At 42.9% G+C, this 26,931-nt stretch overlaps 1 protein-coding gene across 1 annotated transcript; it reads right to left on the bottom strand.

Moving 5' to 3' along the window:
* Nucleotides 1–1,917: 1,917 nt before the first annotated feature.
* On the bottom strand, nucleotides 1,918–26,320 carry fhl3 (four and a half LIM domains 3). Its single transcript, NM_001173851.1, is given in 6 exon segments — nucleotides 1,918–3,712; nucleotides 4,292–4,478; nucleotides 4,604–4,773; nucleotides 6,498–6,672; nucleotides 7,722–7,901; nucleotides 26,219–26,320. Coding segments are annotated over 5 exon segments (849 nt in total). The 5' UTR covers nucleotides 7,878–7,901; nucleotides 26,219–26,320; the 3' UTR covers nucleotides 1,918–3,551.
* Nucleotides 26,321–26,931: the final 611 nt, after the last annotated feature.

Consider the following 26,931-nt stretch of genomic DNA (forward strand, 5'->3'; position numbering starts at 1 on the left):
GCACACCCTGCACTTCAAAGTCCTTTACGACCACAGCTTCTGGGCTTAGCTCACGGGTCTCTATGCATCCCAAATGACACCCTATTCCCTATTTACTGCACTACTTTTGATCAGAACCCATATGGATCTGGTCAAAAGTAGTGCACCACAAGGAATAGGGTGCCATTTGGGACAGCCTGTGCCACCTCAGTCTTGACTCAGAACAGAAGCAAGTCAAGTCATATACAGTATCACTCAGTTCTGTCATGTGCAGTACATCAGTGAGATTAGTCAGAACACTGACCCATTATGATGCAGACTTCCACGTTAGTCACAGGCTGAGTCCCCAATGGCACTCTATTCCCTACATAGTGCACTACTTTTGACCAAAGCCCTATGAGCCCTGGTCAAAAGTAGTTGCCCTATATAGGGAATAGTGTGCCATTTGGGGCATTGTCTGAAGGGTTCCAAGCATCATCTCTCTGGAGACACCCAGGCAAAGCTAAACTGCTGACATTAATGATGGAGAGGCTGTCTGGAATAAATCAATCCATGGAATGCATTCTTTGGTTTTATGCTATTCTCCCTCCACACTATGTTAGTCACGTTTCATTTGGAATGTACTATAGAATTACTATATTTATTTTTAGCTGCTGCTACTTTCCAAGGCCTACCGTTCCTCTTGCTTTGGGTATTATTGTTGGTGTAGGGACTTGGGGGAGAAAGATTTGGGTTTTTCTCTAACAAATGGGTTTCATTTTATCCTCTAGCTTTTACCTCACTCATGAAGAATGGTGGTGTATTTCAAATGACATACTTCTTTCCCTTCTCTGTCCAAACCACAGTGTCTAGTCCAAATACATGTCCTCCCCTCCCTGTCACTTCCCATGTCTGCAGCCATGGAGTCTGACATGACGAGTTTGTGGTTAGAGCAGGTCACATTTCAGTCCATGACTCAATCATGTGTCATAGATAAAAATGTTACTCTGTGTTCTATTGTAGCAATATGATCTGTCAGTTGTTGTTTTATGCTCCATCCAAAACGTTCTGATCGGAACAATAGATTGTGCGAAGCAGCTTGAAAAATACAATTACTACAGGGTCGGGCCATTTCTATTTTGATTCCAGCCAGTACAGGAAATTCATAAACTAAAGACTAATGTTCCGGAACAACTGGATTCCTCGAAATGGCACTAGTTGTATAACTGGTTCCAGTATGTGCTCTCTTGTGACAGACTTTTAACATAAATGTTAACCAAATCAAGTAGCTGGCCAGCATTCTCATGAGATTTGGTTCTGTGTTCTGAGATTACTTGTAGTATAACCCTGTCCCCAGGCTCAATTGTAGAGAGTGCCGGCTGGGGACAAGAATACTTCTAACACAGTATATTGTGTTGTGAATGTATCCTGTTACAGACCCTAGTGCATCATGTGAGGCCTATATCTCAGTGATGGCCTGTAGGGGGTCACATTATGTGAGCCTGATTTATTTCGCAGCTGCCACCGGCAGAACTTTTGAATAGGTTTCGGTGGGGCCTGTTGACTGCATCCCCAGCCCCAGTCTGTGTCCCAATTGGCATCCTATTCCCTATATAGTGCACTCCTTTTGACCAGAGCCCTATAGGGACAAAGCCCCAGATCATGCTCAGATCTCTTTGGGTGTTGTGGCCACAACCCTGGCTGATAGTCCTCGTGGGACAAAACAAGGCCACTTTTAACGTCTCCGCAAACAGGGTCAGCCATATTCCAGGAGAAGTCATGGGAAAAAAATATTTAAAAACGCACAACAACATTGCCCTTGATTTTTTTTTTATAGATTGTTGATCTTATCTGATAGGCTTTTGTTGAGATGAGAATCAAGCTTGTGTCGCAGTTAGTATTTAAAATGTGGGCTCTTCGACATTGGTCAATAAGCATGGACACAAAACACACATGTACTGTTTGGAACAAGAGATACATTTTAATCTATTACTATTATCTGTAATTTCCAGTTCCTGGAAATCATGCATATAGGAATCCTGCATATGTAAGTCTTTATCAGCCCCATTCTTGACTGATGCATACACACTGCATTGACCTGGGTGTTGACACTGGTCCCAGAGGGGTGGCTCCTCAAGCACATGCACTTGTGACTTCAGAGGCTATGCCCCTCACTTCCTGTCAACTTCAGTTGAACTTACTACACACATGGGGTTGTCAATCCTGTATGAATGTGTGAACAGTCTTGTGTCTCGCTTTCGACCCACGTGACCCAACATATCTGTTTTTAACTGTAGAAACAACTTGGTTTAAAAGGCCAGCTACTTTTTGTTCTCTGTGTAGTCTTGTGAGGTACATATGGAGGGCATGGGCTTTTTTTCATAGTGCTATAAAGTTGCCATAGTGCCATGCTCAGTTAATTCAAAGTCTGCGCAAACGGAGCTACGGAGCACAACAGTACGTAGAACTGTTGGATCCATTGCGTAGACCATGTAAAGCTTTTTACAGCCCATTATCAAAAAGTGGCTTTAGCAAGTCATTGAGTATTTTGAAGAAAGCTACATTCCACATTGAATAAAGATTCAATGAGCCTTTTGGGGACAGTTTGTACCTCTGCTACAATGTGTTTTGTGTTGGTCTGCCTGAACTCTCCCTGGATTCCAGGGAGTGGCCACTGGGCACCACCACCCTGGCATAATCAATGTAAAAATGATGAAATCTGTTCACACGCGGGGTTGAGTAAGGAAAGTCATGTGTAATGTATGCAGAAGTCTGAAGGCTGTTCTCATCAGAAGACAATACACACAGCAAAGAAGCCTTATGAAAGGTTTCCTTTGGCCCATTTTGAGAAATAGAATATATTCATCTTTACAAATACAGTATTCTGATCCAGTTGCGTTATTATTACAGTAAATAAATTACGCTTTATTTCTTTAGAGTAGTAACACTACACAATAGTTACAATTCAGCGTACAAAAACAAGGCAAGAAAGGCAATCTTGGTTTATATAAAAGGATACAAAGGTGAAGAGAAAAAAAAAGTTAAATATTATTGACAAGCTGAGCTCTGACAACATTTGGATCATTTCTTATATTGCTGCAATAAAATACAGCTGTTAAGGCACTTCAAATATTTAGTTCACACTATATGTGCATCACTAACACCATATTTCAGCAGAGCCCAGGTCAGGTGCATTAATATGTACGATACTTTAGGAAAAAAATATTTAATGTATTTGTGTGAAAAAATATATTACAAATTACAAGAGGAAAAGCTTTAGTTACATCATACTTGTGTTATTTGCTGACTTTAAACATACATTTCAATGTGCTTTATGTTGTAAAGGCAGTTTAACAACATAGAATACATGCAACGCTGATTTAATTTTAAAAATATATTTATATAAATATATTTAAGGTGATGTAGTATAAAATGTAGTGTTTGCTTTAATATGTTGAGGTTTAGATGCTCTCTGTACTGTACTGTAGATGTTAACAAACCTGGAAGTGGACACCACTGTGTTACAAACTTGTTAGCTATTACTGTACATTTGTGATTGGTCAGGTGCAGTTGAAGGACGAAGACATTGATTCTCATTGGTCTTCTTGGTCGTTGTTGCAGTCTCCACACAAGATCTGGTCACGGTCGGGGAAGAAGCCAGCCCCAACCAGAGAGACGGAGCAGCGGGAGCACTTGAAGCAGGGCTGGTGCCATTGACGATCCTGGAAAGAAATATACTTCCCCTCGCCAAACCCTGGAGGGAAATATAACACACTCGTTAGCATCTATAATAGAATACGTCTGCGTCTCAAATGGCACCTTATTTCCTATATAGCCCTATGGGTCCTAGTCAAAAGTAGTTCACTATAAAGTGAATAGGGTGCCATTTGGGACATAGTCTACGTCTGCAAAGCGACCTTTGACTCTCACCTGGATTGACAGTTGGGCAGTAAGAGAGACATTACATAACACAAAGAAATGACATTCTGAAAATTAAGTTCTGTGGGTTATTATATGGTTGGCTACAATATAGCCCTGCTGAGGATCTGCCAGTTCTCAGAGGTCCCTGTGTTTAATTCAAACATTGGCATTCTAAACATAGCCGCAAGCCTTACTAGTATATTTACAGTACATCTGTGCTCTGGCATTTGCCTGGGTTGGTACAAAGTGACATAATGGGGAAGACATTGAGGGCATCCCAAATGGCACTCTATTACCTCTATAGTGCACTCCTTTTGAACAGAGCTCTATGGGCTATATAAGGTTCCATTAAAGGACAAAACAGTGTCTCAAATCAATCCATATTATCTAGTTGAATGGAGAATGTACTAACCTGTAATGGGCGAGTTACAGGAGGCACACTTCTGTGCGTAGATGCTGCTGAAGCACTTGACGCAGTAGGGCGTGTCTCCCTGGGAGGTGAAGGGCTGGCCGGCCAGTGGGATCTTGCATCCTGTGCACACGAAACACTCTTTGTGCCACGTCTCATCCTTGTAGCTCACACCCCCTGTTGCCAGTGCCTACGGAGGATACATGCCCATCAACCTCACCCACTTGATTTAGCAAGTCTTTTTCACAAGGAACTAACAGTGACAGGGAGAGGATAATGAAGGTTAGCAGTTGATTTGAGGAGACCCTGGTTCACCTTTTTGCAGTGGCTGCATCGCGGGGCGAACCTGCCCTCGTAGCACGGTACACAGTAGTAGTGGTCTTTGTCTGGAATGAAGGACTGGGCACCGATGGGCTTCTCACAGCCATGGCACACAAAGCAGTTCTCGTGCCATGCAGAGCCCTCATACTCCAACTTCTTTGAGCCTGACAGAGGGAGGAGGGAGAGGGGGGATAGATAGGGAGGAGAGAGAGCAGAAGAAGAGAGAGAGAGAGAGCAAGAGAGACAAAGAGAAAAAGACACAGACAGGTTTTGTATAATTCAGTCTGTCTGCAAGAGTCATCATCTGAGTAGTCGTCCCAAGTTTGTGTGCCATGTCAGCCACTTTAGTTCTGGGTTAGAATGTCAAACCTCAGAATTGCATTATCTCCAAGTGCTCGCAATCACACTACTGCTATCGCCAAAACAGGTTGATTCAGTAATAACTGAACCTGTTTGTACACAGACTCAATATACCTTCCAGTCATCTCATAAAGTATAAATACTATTACAGGATTTTACCATCAAGAATGCTTGTGTGGTGTTACATCAAGTCAGGGCCGAATGGCTTTATGAAAGGAGGTATTTGAGAATTATGGTTTATGGGTGACTGTTATTGGAACTTCTGACTTGAAGCGTGTGCAGTTTGGTCTTCCACAAATACACACTTCCTCCAAGTAGGTAATAAAAGTAGCCAAAATAAAAAAGCGAGCCATGCCTATGAAAATGAACATCAGACCTCTTAATCATTGCTCTTGTTTTACGAGCTTTGGGACCTGAAATGCGCTCGTGGGGAGGTCGGCCAGTGGAACGTGTAACCGCCTGAATTTTTTTAAAGGGCGAGGGCACAGTGTAGTGTTTAACTGCGTTCCACTACAGACACCTAACAAAACGACTGCTCAGTTCTGCAGAAACTGAGGAGAAATAACACCCCACCCTGTCCAGATTAAACCCTATGTAATTTGCAGTCATCTGACACCCACCCCCGCTGTTAGCGTAATGCTGCCATGCAGTCACAAAGACCCTGGGGCCAGAATTCAACAGTGAGGCACTTTCAGTCGAGCGAGCAGACAATTGCAATGTCATATCTAAGCTGAGTCACACCCTAGCTGCTCAACAACAAAAATACATTCACCTTTTTATGGTAATGTCCCAAATGGCAAACTATTCCCTACGTAGTGCACTACTTTTGACCAGGGCCCTGAAGGTAGTGCACTACATAGGGTGCCATTTGGGACACAGACTATGCAATCCAATGACTGGATGTGAGAACCCCTACGTTTACCCTTTAGTAACACTGACTGAAGCAGTGCTGCTTACTCTGTAATACCCATGACAGAGGTTTCCCAGGTATTACACACCTGGCATTGATACAGATGTAGGATCTTAATTTGAGCCAGTTTGCTACAGCAGGAAACTAAATTACAAACTTTAGAAGCCTTTTTAAACCTCAAATACACTACAAGTTTTAATATCCTGCATTGCGGAAAAGTTCTCTTGCAACAGTGTGATCAAATTAAGATCCTACATCTGTAGGTGTGAGAACAGGAGTTGAGTAACCCACAAGCCAAAGCATCACCAGTTAGGCCTTTTTAATGCACTTTTATGCCACAGCAACTATGATGGATGTGTAACCAGCCTAGCACAGTACAGCTCAGCTCAATAATGTCAAAGGCTGTTGTGCACAGGAGGACGGGCTCGTGGTAATGGTACTGGAATGTTGTCAAATATATCAAACACATGATTTGATGCCATTTCATTTGCTCCCCTCAGCAGCCTCCACTGGTGTTGTGTTATGTTGTCATGTATCCCTGCACGTTCTTGAGAGCTTTGATGTTCTTCTTGAGGGTACCTCCTACTAATCATGGTAAACAGTATCACGTTTGTGTACCTGGCATGACGGTCTTGTCGCAGGCCACACACTTGGAGGAGAACTCATTGCAGTAACAGTCGTTGCACAGCAGCGCCTCCTCCTGGCTGGTGAAGGGCTCGTCTGCCAGGGAGCGGTCGCAGCGGAAACAACGGAAACAGTGTTCATGGTAATGTCTGTCCTCGTAGAACAGCTCCTGGAGAGGGAGAGGAGGAGTGATAGGGATGGACCCAGGCAAGGCAGGTCAGAGTCCGAATTATTTGGATTGAAAGACCATTCATGTTAATGGTAACTGGTGGGCCGAGATATCGGATGACGGGCTCATTGTAATAGCTGGAGTGGAAATGGAAACCATGTGTTTGATGTGTTGATACCTTTCCTTTCCGTTCCTTCGATTCCAGCCATTACAATGAGCCCGTCCTTCTACATCTCCACCCACCAGCATTCTCTGGTTCACATTCATCATTTATGTTAATATGACAATGAGCTAGATTAGATCTGTTAACAAGGAGGTTTTAGTGAATAACTCTAACTTCAATATAAACCATTTGAGTAAATATTGAAACAGTGTCCACAAAGAGATTTTTTTTATATATTCCAGATCAACTGTAGTGCAAGCAAGCACTGTTAACACACATTGCATGATTAATGTCTCACTTTATGTTCAGGGTGAAAACAATAATAATCAATTTTATCTGACACGTTGGTGGGTTTTCACAGTGTTAGTAAAAGGGAATTGGACAGAGAGGGAGGAGTGCTGTAAGTATTGTGTGGAGGAGGAGGAGGGCCAAAGCTAACAGGAGATATATTTACTGCCAGTCCCTCTGAGAGAGTCCATAACTCAGGGGTCACCCGTGCCCCGTGGCGTCTAAGGGTGTTCCCTTCAGCCCTGTGTTTTCATTTGACTCTAACCAAAAGGCCTTAATGTTGGCCTGGAGCAGCTCAAAGGGGATTTTCAGATGTCTTGGTATTAGCCAAAAGAGCAGGAAAGTTGTGTTTTCCAAGAACTCCAGCTCTTTAGAAGCCATTATAATCGAACAGATGGACAAGGACAAATGCACACATACACACACGCACACACTCGTGTACGTACACAGAAGTAAAACCTCAGAAGTGAGCACACATTCAAACAACTGTAGACAGAAAACATCCACTTGCCACATGTAAACACATTCATACACACAACATATGCTAAACACATTTACACCCACAAACACAAAGACAGATCATACAGTTTATGCTTACCCGTGCATTGTGTGCGATGAGCTCCTTGCACTCCTGACATGTGTTGGCATACAGGCGGTCATAGCAGGGGATGCAGTGGGGAACGTCCTCCACCTGGATGTATTTGCGTCCGTACAGGGACTCCTTGCACTCGCCACAGTCAAAACGGTCACTCATGTTGTCTTATCCCTGATTCACCTCCTGAAAGGAAACATCACAACCACAGTGAGTGAACGTTTGCTGAGCAAAGGAGGAGGGGAAGGAGGACAGCGCTGTGAACGTGTGAGGGAGGAGGGGGAGGGGCAGTGAGGGGAGTGAGAGAGAGGAGAGAGAGAGAAATCCTTAATACAGACATTGTCATCCTACAAGAAACATGCTAATTTGGTATAGAGCAGGCCTAATTCACTCTATTAAATTCATCAAAACAGGAAGATTTTACATTTGGCTAGAAACAGAGAAAAATTTCCTCCTGTGTGCTACCCCCACTAGAATCCCCATCTCCATCCTGTAGGGGGAAATTAATCATTTCCATGCCCATGTGGTGATCTACATTCCAGAACTGGACAAGAACCTGACATCCTCAGCACACAGGGGGACAAACACATACCTGGAGGTGACAGCATTCCCTCCCACATATTCCCCCTAGGCACAACTATAACAACATAACCAACAAAAACCGGTCACAACTCCTGCAGCTCTTTCGCACACTGGGTCTGTACATAGTCAATGGTAGGCTTCAAGGGGACTCCTATGGTAGTTACACTTATAGTTCATCTCTTGGCAGTAGTACTGTAGACTACTTTATCACTGACCTCAACCCAGAGTCTCTCAGAGCGTTCACAGTCAGCCCACTGACACCCCTATCAGATCACAGCAAAATAACAGTCTACTTGAACAGAGCAATATTCAATCATGAGGGATCAAAGGAACTGAATAATATTAAGAAACGCTATAGATGGAAGGAAAGTAGTGTGGAAACCTACCAAAAAACAATTAGGCAACAACAAACCGTAACCCTTTTAGACAACTTCCTGGTCAAAACGTTCCACTGCAATAGTGAAGGTGTAAACTTGGAAGTAAAAAACTTAAACAGTATATTTCAGCTCTCAGCTTAACTATCAAATAAAAAAAAATCAAACAGAAAACTGAAGAAAATTAACAACAATGACAAATGGTTTGATGAAGAATGCAAAAACCTAAGAAAGAAGTTGAGAAACCTATCCAACCAAAAACACAGAGACCCAGAAAACCTGAGCCTACGCCTTCACTATGGTGGATCACTAAAACAATACAGAAATACACTACGGAAAAAGAAGGAACAGCACGTCAGAAATCAGCTCAATGTAATTGAAAAATCCATAGACTTTAACCACGTCTGGGAAAATTGGAAAACACTAAACAAACAACAACATGAAGAGTTAGCTATCCAAAACAGAGATGTATGGGTAAACCACTTCTCAAATCTTTTTGGCCCTATAACAAAGAACAAACAGCAAAAACATATACATGATCAAATACAACACTACCAGAACCCACTGGATTCTCCAATTACATTGAATGAACTACAGGACAAAATACAAACCCTCCAACCCAAAAAGGCCTGTGGTGTTGATGGTATCATCAATGACATAATAAAATATACAGACCACACATTTTAATTGGCTATACTTAAACTCTTTAACATCATCATTGGCTCTGGCATCTTCTCCAATATTTGTAACCAAGGACTGATCACCCCAATCCACAAAACTGGAGACAAATTTGACCCCAATAACTACCATGGGAAAGCGTCACAGCGACCTTGGGAAAATCCTTGGCATTGTCATTAATAGCAGACTCGTACATTTCCTCAGTGAAAACAATGTATTGAGCAAATGTCAAATTGGCAGTTTACCAAATTACCATACGACAGACCATGAATTCACCCTGCACACCCTAATTGACAAACAAACAAACCAAAACAAAGGCAATGTCTTCTCATGCTTTGTTGATTTCAAAAAAGCTTTTGACTCAATTTGGCATGAGGGTCTGCTGCTATACAAATTGATGGAAAGTGGTGTTGGGGCGAAAAACATACAACATTATAAAATCCATGTACACAAACAACAAGTGTGCGGTTAAAATCGGCAAAAAACACACATTTCTTTCTACAGGGCCATGGGGTGAGACAGGGATGCAGCTTATGCCCCACCCTCTTCAACATATATATCAATGAATTGGTGAGGGCACTAGAACAGTCTGCAGCACCCGCCTCACCCTACTAGAATCTGAAGTCAAATGTCTACTGTTTCAAATCAAATCAAACTTTATTTGTCACATGCGCCGAATACAACAAGTGTAGACTTTATGCTTACTTACAAGCCCTTAACCAACAGTGCAGTTCAAGAAGCAGAAAACATTTACCAAGTAGACTAAAATACAAAGTAATAATAAAAAGTAATACAATAAGAATAACAATAACGAGGCTATATACAGGGGGCACCGGTACCGAGTCAGTGTGTGGGGGTACAGGCTAGTTGAGGTAATCTGTACCTGTAGGTGGGGGCGAAGTGACTATGCATAGGTAACAAAACAAACAGCGAGTAGCAGCAGTGTACACAAGGGAAGGGAGGGGAGGGGAGGGGAGGGGGGGGGTCAATGTAAATTGTCCGGTGGCGATTTTATGAATTTTTCAGCAGTCTTATGGCTTGGGGGTAGAAGCTGTTGAGGAGCCTTTTGATCCTAGACTTGGCGCTCTGGTACCGCTTGCCTTGCGGTAGCAGAGAAAACAGTCTATAACTTGGGTGACTGGAGTCTCTGACAATTTTATGGGCTTTCCTCTGACACCGCCTATTATATAAGTCCTGGATGGCAGGAAGCTTGGCCCCAGTGATGTACTGGGCCATTCGCACTACCCTCTGTAGTGCCTTATGGTCAGATGTCGAGCAGTTGCCAGACCATGCGGTGATGCAACCGGTCAGGATGCTCTCGATGGTGCAGCTATAGAACAAATATTTTTTTCCCCCCCTCAGTCTCCTGAGGAGGAAAAAGTTTTGTCGTGCCCTCTTCACGACTGTCTTGGTATGTTCAGACCATGATAATTCGTTGGTGATGTGGACACCAAGGAACTTGAAACTCTCAACCCGCTCCACTACAGCCCCATCGATGTTAATGGGGGCCTGTTCGGCCCGCCTTTTCCTGTAGTCTACGATCAGCTCCTTAGTCTTGCTCACATTCAGGGAGAGGTTGTTGTCCTGGCAACCACACTGCCAGTTCTCTGACCTCCTCCCTATAGGCCGTCTCATCGTTGTCAGTGATCAGGCCTACCACTGTAGTGTCGTCAAACTTAATGATGGTGTTGGAGTCGTGTTTGGCCATGCAGTCGTGGGTGAACAGGGAATACAGGAGGGGACTAAGTACATACCCCTGAGGAGCCCCAGTGTTAAGGATCAGCGTGGCAGACATGTTGTTCCATACTCTTACCACAAGGGGGCGGCCCGTCAGGAAGTCCAGGATCCAGTTGCAAAGGGAGGTGCTTAGTTCCAGAGTCCTTAGCTTAGTGATGAGTTTCGTGGGCACTATGGTGTTGAATGCTGAGCTGTAGTCAATGAACAGCATTCTCACATAGGTGTTCCTTTTGTCCAGGTGAGAAAGGGCAGTGTGGAGTGCGATTGAGATTGCGTCATCTGTGGATCAGTTGGGGCGGTATGCGAATTGGAGTGGGTCTAGGGTGTCCGGGAGGATGCTGTTGATGTGAGCCATGACCAGCCTTTCAAAGCACTTCAGGCTACCAACGTGAGTGCCACGGGGCGGTAATAATTTAGGCAGGTTACCTTGGCTTCCTTGGGCACAGGGACTATGGTGGTCTGCTTGAAACATGTAGGTATTACAGACTCGGTCAGGGAGAGGATGAAAATGTCAGTGAAGACACTTGACAGTTGGTCCGCGCATGCTCTGAGTAGACATCCTGGTAATCCGTCTGGCCCAGCGGCTTTGTGAATGTTCACCTGTTTAAAGGTTTTGTTCACATCGGCTACCGAGAGCGTTATCACACAGTCATCCAGAACAGCTGGTGCTCTCGTGCATGCTTCAGTGTTGCTTGCCTTGAAGCGAGCATAAAAGGCATTTAGCTCGTCTGGTAGGCTCGCGTCACTGGGCAGCTCGCGTCTGGGTTTCCTTTTGTAGTCCGTAATAGTTTTCAAGCCCTGCCACATCCGACGAGCATAAGAGTCGGTGTAGTAGGATTCAATCTTAATAATGTATTGATGATTTGCTTGTTTGATGGTTGGGTCTGAGGGCACAGCGGGATTTCTTATAAGTGTCCAGATTAGTCTCCCACTCCTTGAAAGCGGGCCTTTAGCTCAATGCGGATGTTGCCTATAATCCATGGCTTCTGGTTGGGATATGTACGTACATGTACGTCACTGTGGGGACGACATCATCAATGCACTTATTGATGAAGCCGATGACTGAGGTGATATATTCCTCAATGCCATTGGATGAATCCCGGAACATATTCCAATCTGTGCTAGCAAACAGTCCTGTAGTGTAGCATCCACGTCATGTTTGCTAATAATCTGGTGCTTCTGTCCTACAGCCTACAGCAGCACCTAGATCTTCTGCACAGATTCTGTCAGACCTGACAGTAAATCTCAGTAAGACAAAAATAAGTCCAGTTCTCAAGACCACCAATACAAATTCCATCGGTACATAACTCAGCCTAAACATCAGCGCCTCAGGTAACTTCCACAAACCTGTGAACGAGCTGAGAGACAAGGCAAGAAGGGCTTTCTATGCCTTTAAAAGGAACATAAAATTTGACATACCAATTAGGATCTGGCTAAAAATACTTGAATCCGTTATAGAACCCATTGCCTTTTATGGTTGTGAGGTCTGGGGTCCGCTAAACCAACCAAAAATTCACAAAATGGGACTAACACCAAATTGAGACTTCGCGTGCAGAATTCTGAAAAAAATATCCCGTGTATAACATAGAACACCAAATAATGCATGCAGAGCAGAATTAGGCCGATACCCGCTAACTATCAAAATCCAGAAAAGAGCAGGTAAATTCTACAATCACCTTAAAGGAAGCGATTCCCAAACTTTCCAGAACAAAGCCATCACCTACAGAGAGATGAACCTGGAGAATAGTCCCCTAAGCAAGCTGTTCCTGGGGCTCTGTTCACAAACACAAACAGACCCCACAGAGCCCCAGGACAGTAACACAATTAGGCAATTAGACCAAATCATGAGAAAAGAAAAAGATAATTACTTGACACATTGGAAAGAATTTACAAAAAAACAGAGCAAACTAGAATGCTATTTGGCCCTAACAGTCACAGTGGCAGAATACATGACCACTGTGACTGAACCAAACTTAAGGAAAGCTTTGACTATGTACAGACTCAGTGAGCATAGCCTTGCTATTGAGAAAGGCCGCAGTAGGCAGACCTGGCTCTCGAGAAAACAGAGAAAACAGTGCACACTGCCCACAAAATGAGGTGGAAACTGAGCTGCACTTCCTAACATCCTGCCAAATGTATGACCATATCTATTGGGTGAAATACCACAGTGTGCAATCACAGCAGCAAGATTAGTGACCTGTTGCCAGAAGAAAAGGGCAACCAGTGAGGAACAAACGCCATTGTAAAAACAACCCATATTTATGTTTATTTATTTTCCCTTTTGTACTTTAACTATTTGCACGTAATATGACATTTGTAATGTCTTTATTCTTTTGGAACTTTTGTGAGTGTAATGTTTACTGTTCATTTTTATTGTTTATTTCACTTTTGTTTATTATCTAGTTCACTTGCTTCGGCAATGTTAACATAGGTTTTCCATGCCAATAACGCCCTTAAATTGAAATTGAGAGAGAGAGAGAGACGAGAGAGAGATTCCCATGCAACAACAAAAAATGTATGTACCTACAAGTAAGTATCCAAGGCAACCAGTCAACAGTAGGATAGGATGACCTTTAATGCCCCAGAGGGGGAAATTGTCTACTGCTGTATACAAAATTGACACTGTACAAAACACACACAACATAGAGTGCATTCGGAAAGTATTCAGACCCCTTGACTTTTTCCAAATTTTGTTACATTACAGCCTTATTCTAAAATGTATTAATTACAAATTGTTCCACAATCTACACACAATAGCCCATAATGAAAACAGTTTTTTATAAATGTTTGCAAATGTATTAAAAATAAAAAAAAACGTATTTACAGAAGTATTCAGACCCTTTGCTATGAGACTCGAAATTGAGCTCAGGTGCATCCTGTTTCCATTGATCATCCTTGAGATCTTTCTACAACTTCATTTGAATCCACCTGTAGTAAATTTAATTGATTGGACATCATTTGGAAAGGCACACACCTGTCTATATAAGGTCCAACAATTGACAGTGCATGTCAGAGCAAAAACCAAGCCATGAGGTCGAAGGAATTATCCATAGAGCTCCGAGACAGGATTATGTCGAGGCACAGATCTGGGGAAGGGTACCAAAAAATGTCTGCAGCATTGAAGGTCCCCAAGAGCACAGTGGCCTCCATCATTCTTAAATGGAAGAAATTTGGAACCACCAAAACTCTTCCTAGAGCTGGCCACCCGGCCAAACTGAGCATTTGGGGGAGAAGGGCCTTGGTCAGGGAGGTGAACAAGAACCCAATGGTCACTCTGACAGAGCTCCAGTGTTCCTCTGTGGAGATGGGAGAACCTTCCAGAAGGACAACCACCTCTGCAGCACTCCACCAATCAGGCCTTTATGGTAGAGTGGCCAGACGGAAGCCACTCCTCACTAATAGGCACATGACAACCCACTTGGAGTTTGCCAAAAGGCACCTAAAGGACTCTCAGACCATGAGAAACAAGATTCTCTAGTCTGATGAAATAAGATTGAACACTTTGGCCTGAATGCCAAACGTCACATCTGGAGGAAACCTGGCACATTCCCTACGGTGAAGCACGGGGGTGGCAACATCAAGCGGTGGGGATGTTTTTCAGTGGCAGGGACTAGGAGATTAGTCAGGATTGAGGGAAAGATGAACGGAGCAAAGTACAGAGAGATCCTTGATGAAAACCTGCTCCAGAGCGCTCAGGACCTCAGACTGGGGTGAAGGTTCACCTTCCAACAGGACAATGACCCTAAGCACACAGCCAAGGCAATGCAGGAGTGGCTTCGGGACAAGTCTCGGAATGACCTTGAGTGGCCCAGCCAGAGCCCGGACTTGAACCCGATCGAACATCTCTGGAGAGACCTGAAAATAGCTGTGCAGCGACGCTCCCTATCCAACCTGACAGAGCTTGAGAGAATCTGCAGAGAAGAATGGGAGAAACTCCCCAAATTCAGGTGTGCCAAGCTTGTTGTGTCATACCCAAGAAGACTTGAGGCTACAATCACTGCCAAAGGTGCTTCAACTAAGTGCTGAGTAAAGGGTCTGAATACTTTTGTAATATTTCAGTTGTTTGTTTTTTTACAAATGTGCAACATTTTCTAAAATACTGTTTTTGCTTCGTCATTATGGTGTATTGTGTGTAGATTTATGATGGGGGAAAAACCCTTTAATCAATTACAGAATAAGGCTGTAATGTAACAAAATGTGGAAAAAGTCAAGAGGTCTGAAAACTTTCCGAATGCACTGTAGTACATACATTGCACGTTACCCATGTCATACATGTTGTACACGTCTCGTACAACCAAATACATAATACATATTGCTCACACTGCCCTTACACATTCTGTCAGCGGCATACTAACAGATCAGCTTAACTTATTGCTGTTTAGACACCATGGACCTCCAAGGTCCTAGCCTGGTCCCAGATCTGTGATTTTGACACTCCATTTTTATTGTCAAGCCAAACAAGGTTTTGCATTACAATTCCATAAGAAGTTGGCAAGAGAACATAAAAAGATCTGGCACCCAGGCTGCCAAGGCCCCTGATTCACCCTGGGAAACATTCCTGATTACATGTTCTAATCAGGTGATTGACATCTCATATGGTGAATAGGAAGGACGGGGTGGAAATACGCCTGACAGCTCTACTATACTGAGACAATCATAACACCCTCCGGCTACTTCTTAAAACTGTAGGGAGCTGCTAGAGTATGTGACACGAGGTCAGATACATGTACCCCAGTAGCTTTCCTATGGAACGGGAAGGGCAAATAGGGTCCAACAGGGTACATATAGGTTGTGTCTCAAATGGCACCCTATTTCCTACATAGTACACTACTTTGACCAGAACCATATGGGCTCTGATCAAAAGTAGTGCACTATATAGGGAATAGGGTGCCATTTGGGAAGCAAACATAGTGTAGAATAGCAAAAGTGGGGGGATAAAGGTTGGAATTACATGAGTGGAGAAAAGTCTCAAGAGTTCAGGTAACACAGGCTCAAGAAAACATTGTCAGGAACATGGCATTGACAGAGACTCTAAAGGCAGACACAAATGTTTCTCTTGGAAGACATTTTGTTTATTATATTTTCCCTCTTTTCAAGGAAAAGAACACCCTTGAAATGCTTTCAGAATGTCAAAAAGCAAGGAGCGCGGAGAAGGGTTGTGGGTTCAATGATGTGCAGCGGAGATTCAGGCGGTAGGTTTTAAAGGGGGAGTGAATGGAAGGGAAAGCTCTGGGGTGAAGGGTTTAGCAGCTCCCACTCAGCAGACAGAGCTGAAGTCACAGCCTCACAAGCTCCATGTCCTAGTGGTGATTGAACCCAAAAACTTGACTGTATCCCAAATGGCACCCTATTCCCTATACCTGTATAATGCACTACTTTTGACCAGGACCCAAAGGGCTCTGGCCAAAAGTAGTGCACTTTATAGGGAATTGGGTCCCATTTGGCACACAGACATGGAGTTCCTAATGAAGCAGACCTCATTTCTTGGAAATGCATTTTGCACACACAGGGTTGGCTTGATATAAAACAGGGGGGAATCAACCATTGCTCATGAAAGGAATTCCATCCCACAGTTGCGGTAGTTTTTTTTTTACAGGTATTGAGTTAAATGTACTAGAACCCACAAGTTATTTGCGTCTGGTCAATTAAGGAGTCGGCTCAGCAGTGGGGTGTACGTGCCATTCAAATGACTAGCCTCAGACTTTATTTACCATTATTGCCACCATTTATACACGATGGCAAGCACACAAGACAGAAGACCTGGCGAAAGAACAACTTCTGTTTTATCCACCCTATTTGTCTCTTTTGTTTATAATCAAGCAACTGAAAACTTGGCTAATCTCCACAAAATGTCAGAGCAGCAGAGCATTTGTAATGGGAACATTCATCCATATCCTCCTCCTCCATCAGCTAGGCTGCATCAGCCTAAAGAGGTTTGAGGCTTTACAAGGTCAAAGACACTTGGACGGAACACAAAACAGACAAGTCCATCAAACTCCATATCTGTTTCATGTCCGTTTATTGTGAGAGCGGTGGAAATCAGCTTGACTTCCCCTGCTAATGTCTCTCAAGAGGTTAGGCTTCTAGCTATTCTAGTTCATCCATCCCTAAAACCACTGCACTGATACAACAATGGCCTTCCTTCCGGGCATAGTCCCCACACAGCATGACATCTGCAAATACGTTATTTGTACTCCATCTGTTGTGTCGACAAGTATAAGCATTATGACATTCCTTTCTATCTTTTGAAAGTGATAAAAATGTTAACCATAAAAATGTATATGTCTGACCAAAATCAAAATACAAACCACGCCCTTTCTGTCGGATCATTTTTATCTATTGCGTCTACCCAACAACAGATAATATTTATAGCTTTGTTTAAACTCAATTTCGGCTCATTTATGCAATGTCCAGACCGTTCTGTTATAGTAAGAGCTACTGAACTACAAAGAGCTATTCCCAAACAGCATGTCCTTCCCAGCTGTAGAGGAGATGACTGACCCTGAATGAGCCACGTCGACATGGATACACTCCCTCTGTGGTTCCTCATCCTTATGACTGATGGTCGTGTTACACAGAACGTGACCCGGGTATAGAAACGATTTAGAGGGAATGCCTCAAAAATAGAGCAAGGAGTAAAAGAATGAACAGCAAGATGGGCACATACAAATACACGTACACATATCGTGTATCCACAAAAAGCTTATTTCTCTCATATTTTGTGCACAAATTTGTTTACATCCCTATTAGTTAGTGGGCCTGGCTGCCAAGTGGGTGGGCCTATGCCCTCCCAGGCCCATCCATGGCTGCAACCCTGCCCAGCCAGTTGAAATGCATAGATTGTGACCTAATGACTTTATTTAAATGTACTGATTTCCTTATATGAACTGTAACTCAGTAAAATCTTAGAAATTGTTGCATGTTGCGTTTATATTTGTGTTCAGTATATATAAATGTATCTGTGTCTCTGCGTCCTGCTCCCAGTGAGTGGTTAAGTCAAACAGAAATCCATCAGTGGGAGACGTGTTGTTCTCTCCTAGCACACTTCTGTTATAACTCTGCATTTCGCACCTCCAGCCACAGCGGACACATGGATATTCTTCAGTGATATATTGTCCACGTTGGTGAAAGATTAATCGGAGTCATCAACTCTGAAGGCTTTGTACTGTCAGCCAGACAGCAAAACATACTCTCTCTCTTCGTCTCCCACATGGCCCAACAACAGACCAGGCCACTCTCTGTCCCTTCAAGGTTCTCTGAAGTTGTTTTCTTTCTAACCTGACATTTTCTTCAGAGTGCGGAGCCAGTTGTAACTGCATGAGCCATGTGAGTTCCACTGCAGGACCACTGGGGCTCTGGTCAAAAGTAGTGTACTATAAAGGGAATAGGGTTCCATTTGGGATGCAACCTGTGTGTTTATTTTCCCAGCAGAGGAGTCTAGTGTGCCCTATGCTTTACAAACCAGAATATTCCATGATGAAACCCCATGACACCTAGGCGCAAGAGAAAAGAGAAAGGAGTCTTTGTATGAAATGGAACAATCCTACAGTAGTGTGTAGGTAGCGTATGATAACATTACCAGTTTCTTCCTAGGATTCAAAAAAAGAAAGACTCATCAGCTGGTTGTGCTTGTTGACATGTGCTGGGTGATGTATTACGTTTTCCACTGACATTCAAATTAGAGCCCTGCACAAGCATGAATTTTATGCCTGAGTCCTACACATGCATGCAACGTTCAGGCCCAAACCTACACAGGCCAGATTGCTTTTGCCAAATTTAAGGCTCTGCCCGAAATCAGAAATAACTTTCTTTGTTAGTATCCATTAGCTGCTCGTCTCTGTCTGTCCCTCGCGCCCTGCGCTTTTAGCACTGCATCCATTCTGTTGCTGGTCTCAATGACGAGACTTGAGAGAGCAGTTAGCAGTTAGCTGTTAGCTAGCTATTTTTCGTCACTCTAAACTCAACAAAACTCAAGGAACAATATTATTTTATAGGGATGGGCATGAGTATCGAGTACTTGAGCACTCGAACGGACGTCAAAACTTGATCTTTAACCAGATATATATATTTTTTCAAATACTGTAAGACTATTTGGTATCATTTTTGTCTTGAAGACAACATTCATTTGCTTTGACTTTAGTGTTCCATTTGTACAGGTGTATTTGTGGGGTAAAACAATAAGGAAACCAAGCCATGCATCAAACATGACTTATTATTAAACTCCCTTTCACCTCTGTGTCTCGCTCACTCAGTTGTGTTCTGATCACTCCCTCTATACCAGTTGCATGTATTCATGGATGCCAAGGGGAAGCCAGGCTTCCCCAAAAAATTGACCAAGAAATAAAGAAAGTTTCTTCAAGTGCAGTCACAAAAACCATCAGGCGCTATCATGAGGACCGCCACAGTAAAGGAAGACCCAGTTACCTCTGCTGCAGAGGATAAGTTAATTATAGTTACCAGCCTCAGAAATTGCAGCCCAAATAAATGCTTCACAGAGTTCAAGTAATAGACTGTAATGCATCTGGTGTAGCTGGTGAGATGAGTCAGGCCCAGGAGAGCAGATATGAGTAATGAAAGCAATTTTACTCAATAATATAACAATACACGTAGTATAAATACAAGGCCACAAATACGGACCGCAATACAATAAACAATTACTCACAAACAAACATGGGGGAACAGAGGGTTAAATAATGAACAAGTAATTGTGGAATTGAAACCAGGTGTGTAAGACAAAGACAAAACAAATGGAAAATGAAAAGTGGATCGGCGATGGCTAGAAGGCCGGTGACGTCGACCGCCGAACGCCGCCCGAACAAGGAGAGGGACCGACTTCGGCGGAAGTCGTGACACAGACACATCTCAACATCAACTGGTCAGAGGACACTATGTGAATCAGGCCTTCATGGTCGAATTGCTGCAACAACAACAAAAACACTACTAAAGGACACCAATAAGAAGAAGACTTGCTTGGGCCAAGAAACACGAGCAATCAGTGGTGTACAGTACTTAAATAAAAATACTTTAAAGTAATACTTAAGTAGTTTTTGTGGGTATCTGTACTTTACTATTTATATTTTTGACAACTTTTACTTTTACTCCACCACATTCCTAAATAAAATAATGTACTTTTTACTCATTACATGTTCCCTGACACCCAAAAGTACTCGTTATATTGTGAATGCAGGACACAAAAATGGTCTAATTCACGCACTTATCAAGAGAACATCCCTGGTTATCCCCACTACCTCTGATCTGGCAGACTCACTATATACAAATGCTTTGTTTTTAAAATATGTCTGACTGTTGAAGTAGGCCCCTGGCCATCCGTAAATTTAAAAAACAAGAAAATCATGCCGTCTGGGTTGCATAAAATAAGGAATTTGAAATGATTTATACTTTTCCTTTTCCTTTTGATACTTAAGTATATTTTAGCGATTACATTTACTTTTGATGCTTATGTATATTTATAACCAAATACTTTTAGACTTTTACTCAAGTAGTATTTTACTGGGTGACTTTCACTTTTACTTGAATAATTTTCTTTTAAGGTATCACCCAACCTCAACCCAATGGAGATGGTTTGGGATGAGTCGGACCGCAGAGTGAAGGAAAAGCAGCCAACAAGTGCTCAGCATATGTGGGAACTCCTTCAAGACTGTTGGAAAAGCATTCCTCATTAAGCTGGTTGAGAGAATGCCAAGAGTGTGCAAAGCTGTCATCAAGGCAAAGGGTGCCTACTTTGAAGAATGTCAAATATATTTTGATTTGTTTATCACTTTTTTGGTTACTGCATATGTGATATTTCATAGTTTTGAAGTCTTCACTATTATTCTACAATGTAGAAAAATAGTAAAGATAAATAAAAACCCTGGAATGAGTAGGTATCCAAACATTTGACTGTACTGTATGTGATGAGTCAAAAAAAGTTTGTGGAAAACAGGTCAATGTAGATAGTCTGCGTAGCTATTTGTTTAATTATTTAGAAGTCTTATGACTTGGTGTTAGAAGCTGTTCAGGGTCCTGTTGGTTCCAGACTTGGTGAATTGGTACCGCTTGCCATGCGGTAGCAGAGAGAAGAGTCTATGACTTGGGTGGTTGGAGTCTTTGACCATTCATAGGGCCTTCCTCTGACACCACATGGATGGCAGGGAGCTTGGACCCAGTGATGAACTGGGTCGTACGCATTACCCTCTGTAGCGCCTTTGCGTACGGATGCCAAGCAGTAGCCATAACAAGCGGTGATGCAGCCAGTCAAGACGCTCTCAATGGTGCAGCTGTAGAACTTTTTGAGGATCTGAGGGCCCATGCCAAATCTTTTCAGCCTTTTGAGAGGGAAGAAGCGTTGTTGTGCCCTCTTTACGACTGTGTTGGTGTGTGTGGACCATGATAGATCCTTAGTGATGTGGACACCAAGGTACTTGAAGCTCTCGACCCGCTCCACTACAGCCCCGTCAATGTGAATGGGGGCGTGCTCGGCCCTCCGTTTCCCATAGTCCATGATGAGCTCCTTTGTCTTACTGATGTTGAGGGAGAGGTTGTTGTCCTGGCCCCACACTACCAGGTCTCTGACCCCCTCCCTATATCGTTGTCGGCGATGATCAGGCCTACCACCGTCATGTCGTCAGCAAACTTAATGATGGCGTTGGAGTTGTGCGGGGCCACGCAGTCGTGGGTGAACAGGGAGTACTGGAGGTGACTAAGCACGTACCCCTGAGGTGCCCCTGTGTTGAGGGTCAGCATGGCGGATGTGTTGTTGCCTACTCTCACCACCTGGGGGCGGCCCGTCAAGGAAGTCCAGGATCCAGTTGCAGAAGGAGGTGTTCAGTCTCAGGGTCCTTAGCTTAGTGATGAGCTTGGAAGGCATTATGGTGTTGAACGCTGAGCTGTATTCAATGAACAGCATTCTCACACAAGTGTTCCTCTTGTCCAGGTGGGAGAGGGCAGTGTGGAGTACAAGAGATAGCGTAATATGTGGATCTGTTGGGGCGGTATGCGAATTGGAGTGGGTACAGGGTGTCTGGGATGATGGTGTTGATGTGAGCCATGACCATCCTTTCAAAGCATTTCATGGCTACAGAAGTGAATGTTAAGGGGCGATAATAATTTACCTTGGCTTTCCTGGGCACAGGGACTACGTTGGTCTTCTTGAAACATGTAGGTATTACAGACTGGGTAAGGGAAAGCTTGAAAATGTCAGTGAAGACACTTGCCAGCTGGTCAGTGCATGCTCTGAGTACGCGTCCTGGTAAGCCGTCTGGTCCTGCGGCCAAATGAATGTTAACCTGTTTAAAGGTCTTACTCACATGGGCTACAGAGAGCGTGATCATACTGTCAGCTGTCATTTAATAGTTACCCCACTTTACTTTAATATTTATTTATCATGAAACTGGATTAGCCTATGTTTAATAATGTTCCTGCCCAGAACAGTTCACATTTTGTCAGACTTTTTGGGGTCACACAACACAGCTCTCACAGAGAATGATATTGATGGCCTATTAAAGTTGTTATAAACACATTAAAAGCTCCTGTAGCTATAGTAAAATGTTCATGGTTGGGGCTGTAAATTCTGCCAGAAAAAAAGGAAAGGCTTGTCCCTTACAGCCATCGGTCGGATGACTGCTCCCTCTCTCTTTTATCCCAGTACAAAGAGACCCAATGTGAAGTGACTGACTTCCTGCCGGATCAGAAAGCACTGTTAGCTGCCTGCACGCACACACAAACCAAAATGAACAGAGGTAGCTCTCATCAAGTTTATATGCAATTTCTGTCTGTTTCAACATTCCAAACGGGATGTTTTGAGACACAGTTTGCAAAACATCTCGTTTTGGATACTTGAACATCGACCAAGTCCAACATTCTTTTACCAATGTCCTTGGGAGATCACTTCAATCAATGTGTTGAAAAGAGATAAAATTGCACTGGGAAACACAGACTGGGCGATGATGATACTATCAACTCAAGACAAGTGAAGACTTTACCTTATCATTCTTATCGGAATTTAATGACAAACACACACTCCACCTGCTCGTAGGGTAGTAATTAAAAAATCCCTTGCTGACATTAACACAGAAAAACTGAGCCTGTAATCTTTCACCTGCCCTTTGAGGAACAATAAAAGCAAAATTAATGAGAGGGTACGTGCTTGGCTGTGTTTAGCTTTGGGCCCCCAGCTGGCCGTTTATGCCCCGTAGAGAATAGCAAGCTGCAGCTGAAAGCCTTCTTAGAACTCCGCCCCTCCCGCACCACCTCTGGTGTGTACTAAAACAAAAGGCCAAATCTGACAACAAATGAAAAGACGTCACCGTGCCAAGGCCTTCTTCGCTCTGTGTGGTAGACCTATGCTATCTTCATGAACATAGAAAAGGAAAGGCCTGAGTATGACATGGTGTAGAAGTCAGTCTAGTAAAGATAACAAAAAATATGTGCTTCAAATTAGAAGATAAACTGATGAAAATCAATTGAAAAGGGGAATAGATATAATCTCCTATGTCTATGAAAAGGTAGACATGGAGATAAGAAGTCAGGAAACGTCACTAGCATCCTCTTCTGAAGCAAAGTTGCTTTTGGCAACAGGCTATGTTTCATTTGGATTATTTTGCAGTGGGAATTCGTCCAAAGAATAAATAAATAAAGTTAGCTTGATGTGCACAATCAGCAGTCAGTCATTATCCAAAACAAATATGCATGTAAACATATTTTCCCAGCATCAGATGCTGGTTGCCAGTAGAGCGAGCATCCATCCAACCCCAGGCCCCGGGTGTTAATAGTATCAACTGCGTTTATTTTCCCAGAGCCCCTGGCGACCCTACAGCCTGTTGCCTTTGTTTCATGGATGCTGTAAGATTTATTTGTCTTTGTTTTTGAGTAACATCTACATGTGTAAGCACTTTAGGACTGTTGAGACAAATGGTTCTAGACCCCAAACAGAATTTTGTTGGGAGAGAGGGAGTTTGAGAAAGTATGAGATGGAGTGGAATGCACATGTTTCTGGAGACAATGAATTAATGGGACCAAATCCATTACAAAGAGAAAGAAAACGAGAAAGAGAAAGAGAGAGAGAGAGAGAGAGAGAGAAAGAGAGAGAAAGAAAGAAAGAGAAAGAAGGGCATAACTCTGAGCTCACATCCCAACTCCTTTAAAATCTTCCATTGCTGCTGTTCATGGTGGGAAAAGTGACACTCTAGAACCAGCCAGGCAAGGAGGAAATGGAAACAGTGTGATAATGATAATGAATAATTTACAACCTATGGGTCAATGTCCCTAATTATGGCCTGAGCCCGTACCAGGTTATGTCCCAAATGGCACTATTCCAAATGTAGTGCACTATATGGGGAATAAGTTGCTATTAACGATGTATTCCCAGCCTGGGAAAGACTTGTCCATCTCCAGAAGTCCTGGAAACCATTTGGCTCTGCTCCAATGATTGTACACAGACCCAACCTTCCCCAATGATAAGAATATCAGAGGAATGAGACTGTGGTCAGAACGTGGCAGAATCATGTGGTGGGTCCAATGTTGGGATTGAAAAAAAACAGCAAATGCATTTTTCTTCCATCTTCCCTCTGTTCTAAAAACGGCAAATTCCTCCTTTTCTAAAAATAATGAAGCAGTTCTTTCTGGTTGCCACCACATTTCTGCTGGTTACTCACAGGGAAAGACTCCTCATAAAAAGCCAATTGTTGAAGTAATCAAAGAGCTATGTTAATTACACCCAAAGTGCGTCGAACTCACATGATGACATGGATATAGAGTTTGCTGAATACATGCATAAACTATTCCATTTGGTGCCAACGACGGCGAGTGTCTGGGAAAATAATACTTGCAATCTCAAGTATAAGACATGACATTACTCTTAAGGATGTTGGCTAATTGAGATGGCTGCATAGGTGACCTACACAGCATTTGTCCCAACAGTTTTTATTGCGATGCTGATAAGGCCAGAAAATCACACAAAAGTAAAACAGTTGAAAACAACAGTGTATATTAAACTGTCTTCTTACTGTTATACAATGTCTCCCCCCACCATTTCAGGACACTGTTAATCAAGCTCTTAGTTTGAATGTGTGAGCAAACAATATGTTATGTGTGTTATTGTTCAACATTAATGTGTCAGAATCCATGTAATTCAAACTGAGATTGACTTGGGGGAAACTGATACAGAGGGGCCGTCTCTTCCAAAGACTCCCTGTTCTCCTCTCTATAAATCATACCTGTTCAAAATGGTCTGCAGGTCTTGTTGTGGTGTGGTCTTAGGTATCAATTATAAACTTGTGTGCCTCTGTCCAAGGCAACTAACCCCAACATCTCTCAGTAAAGTAAAATTAGGCTACATCCTACGATATATCCTGTCAGTCCAGTTCCTTGGGAGAGAAGGGACAGATGCTAAGAATCTGTGCAACAGGATGTATAAAGTTTAAAGAGAGATAAAGAGGACAAATAACCGAGAGAGAGCATGAGAGAGCATGAGAGAAAGAAAAGACAAATTCCATTCTCTGCCCGTGATTTGTGTCAACAACAAAAAACAACAATAAATGTTCCATCTAAGGAGCATTGTGTTTGTGCATCTGCTTCTTGTCGAATCGTGTGTGTATGATAGACGTATCACAGAGTTTCTCAGCTCGAATACTGTACTGTCTGAGACACACAGTTTGAGTTGTGTGAAAGATCTCTCGAGCTGAGATCTGTCTAGTGGACGTCGAGTGTCCAGATATCTTGACCTAAAACGTCACGCGAATTTCTGTTCTCTTGATAAAACATACGAATAAATACCTTTCTGAATTTATGACAATAGTTAACATATAACACATATTTTGTCAGATAAAATAGTCAGTAGGCTAGAACAGAAGAGTCTAATAACTGACGATTCGCCAGGTGACTCTATTCGCATCGCCAACTGTATTATCCAGGTGCTTCATTGACTAAAATGTAGACAAGTAAAAGTAAGATTAAACAAGACTATTCACTTAATCTCGTTTTCAAACCAATATTGATCATATCGGCTCTCATAATTTTGTTATTATTTGTTATAAAACTCATACAAATTATTGTAAAATATCATACCACACATTTACAGCTCCTTGCGTGTCAGGGAACTTTGTCAAATGTAGTTTATTTGTTTCAGTCACCAACCTGTAGCTTGCAGCTTTTCTCTGGCAGCAAAATTGACTCCAAATATTGATAAGTCAAGATCCGACGCAGTGCTGAACCCTTCTCAACTTCAACGAATGTGAAATGCATCGTGTAGCCTACTACCTCCCGTGCGCAACAGCATCAGGCAAGCGCGTAAAATCACGCCCTACAGAAATGTCGCTTCTCGCTTTACTGCCGAGGCACAGCCGCACAGGTAATTTCAAGTGGCACAGACCCCAACATTTTTTGTTTAGACAAAATCTCTATGTTGTCATTGTTAAAGCTGTGTTTTTGACTTGAATGTACAAGTCAAACATGAACAGAAGTCCATAGACTGCTCCCTACTGTACCTTCTGGATCACAGATGACTGCAACCTGTATCTGTTTGTTCTTCATCCCTGTGCTATGTTAGTGCCAGTCTGTACTATCATGTTAACTCCTTGTCACCAGGGGAGATAATCTGATATCAAATTTGGAGGGGACAATTACATGACATTTTCTCAAGAGCAATTCCTGAGGGGGACACCAAAAGTAGTGCTGTAACACATAGCCTACATTGTAATATGGTAAATGTATATTGAGGAACCAAAGAAATAAGGTGTTTGCCGTACTCCTAACTACCGGTACCCAAAACTACACAACTAATCACAACAGCAATACCATTGCCTTTAACAAATCTTAGTTCAGTCACCAGTTTAAGTTGAGAGTGGGGG

Source organism: Salmo salar, chromosome ssa14, assembly GCF_905237065.1.
Source record: "Salmo salar chromosome ssa14, Ssal_v3.1, whole genome shotgun sequence".
Lineage (NCBI taxonomy): Eukaryota > Metazoa > Chordata > Actinopteri > Salmoniformes > Salmonidae > Salmo > Salmo salar.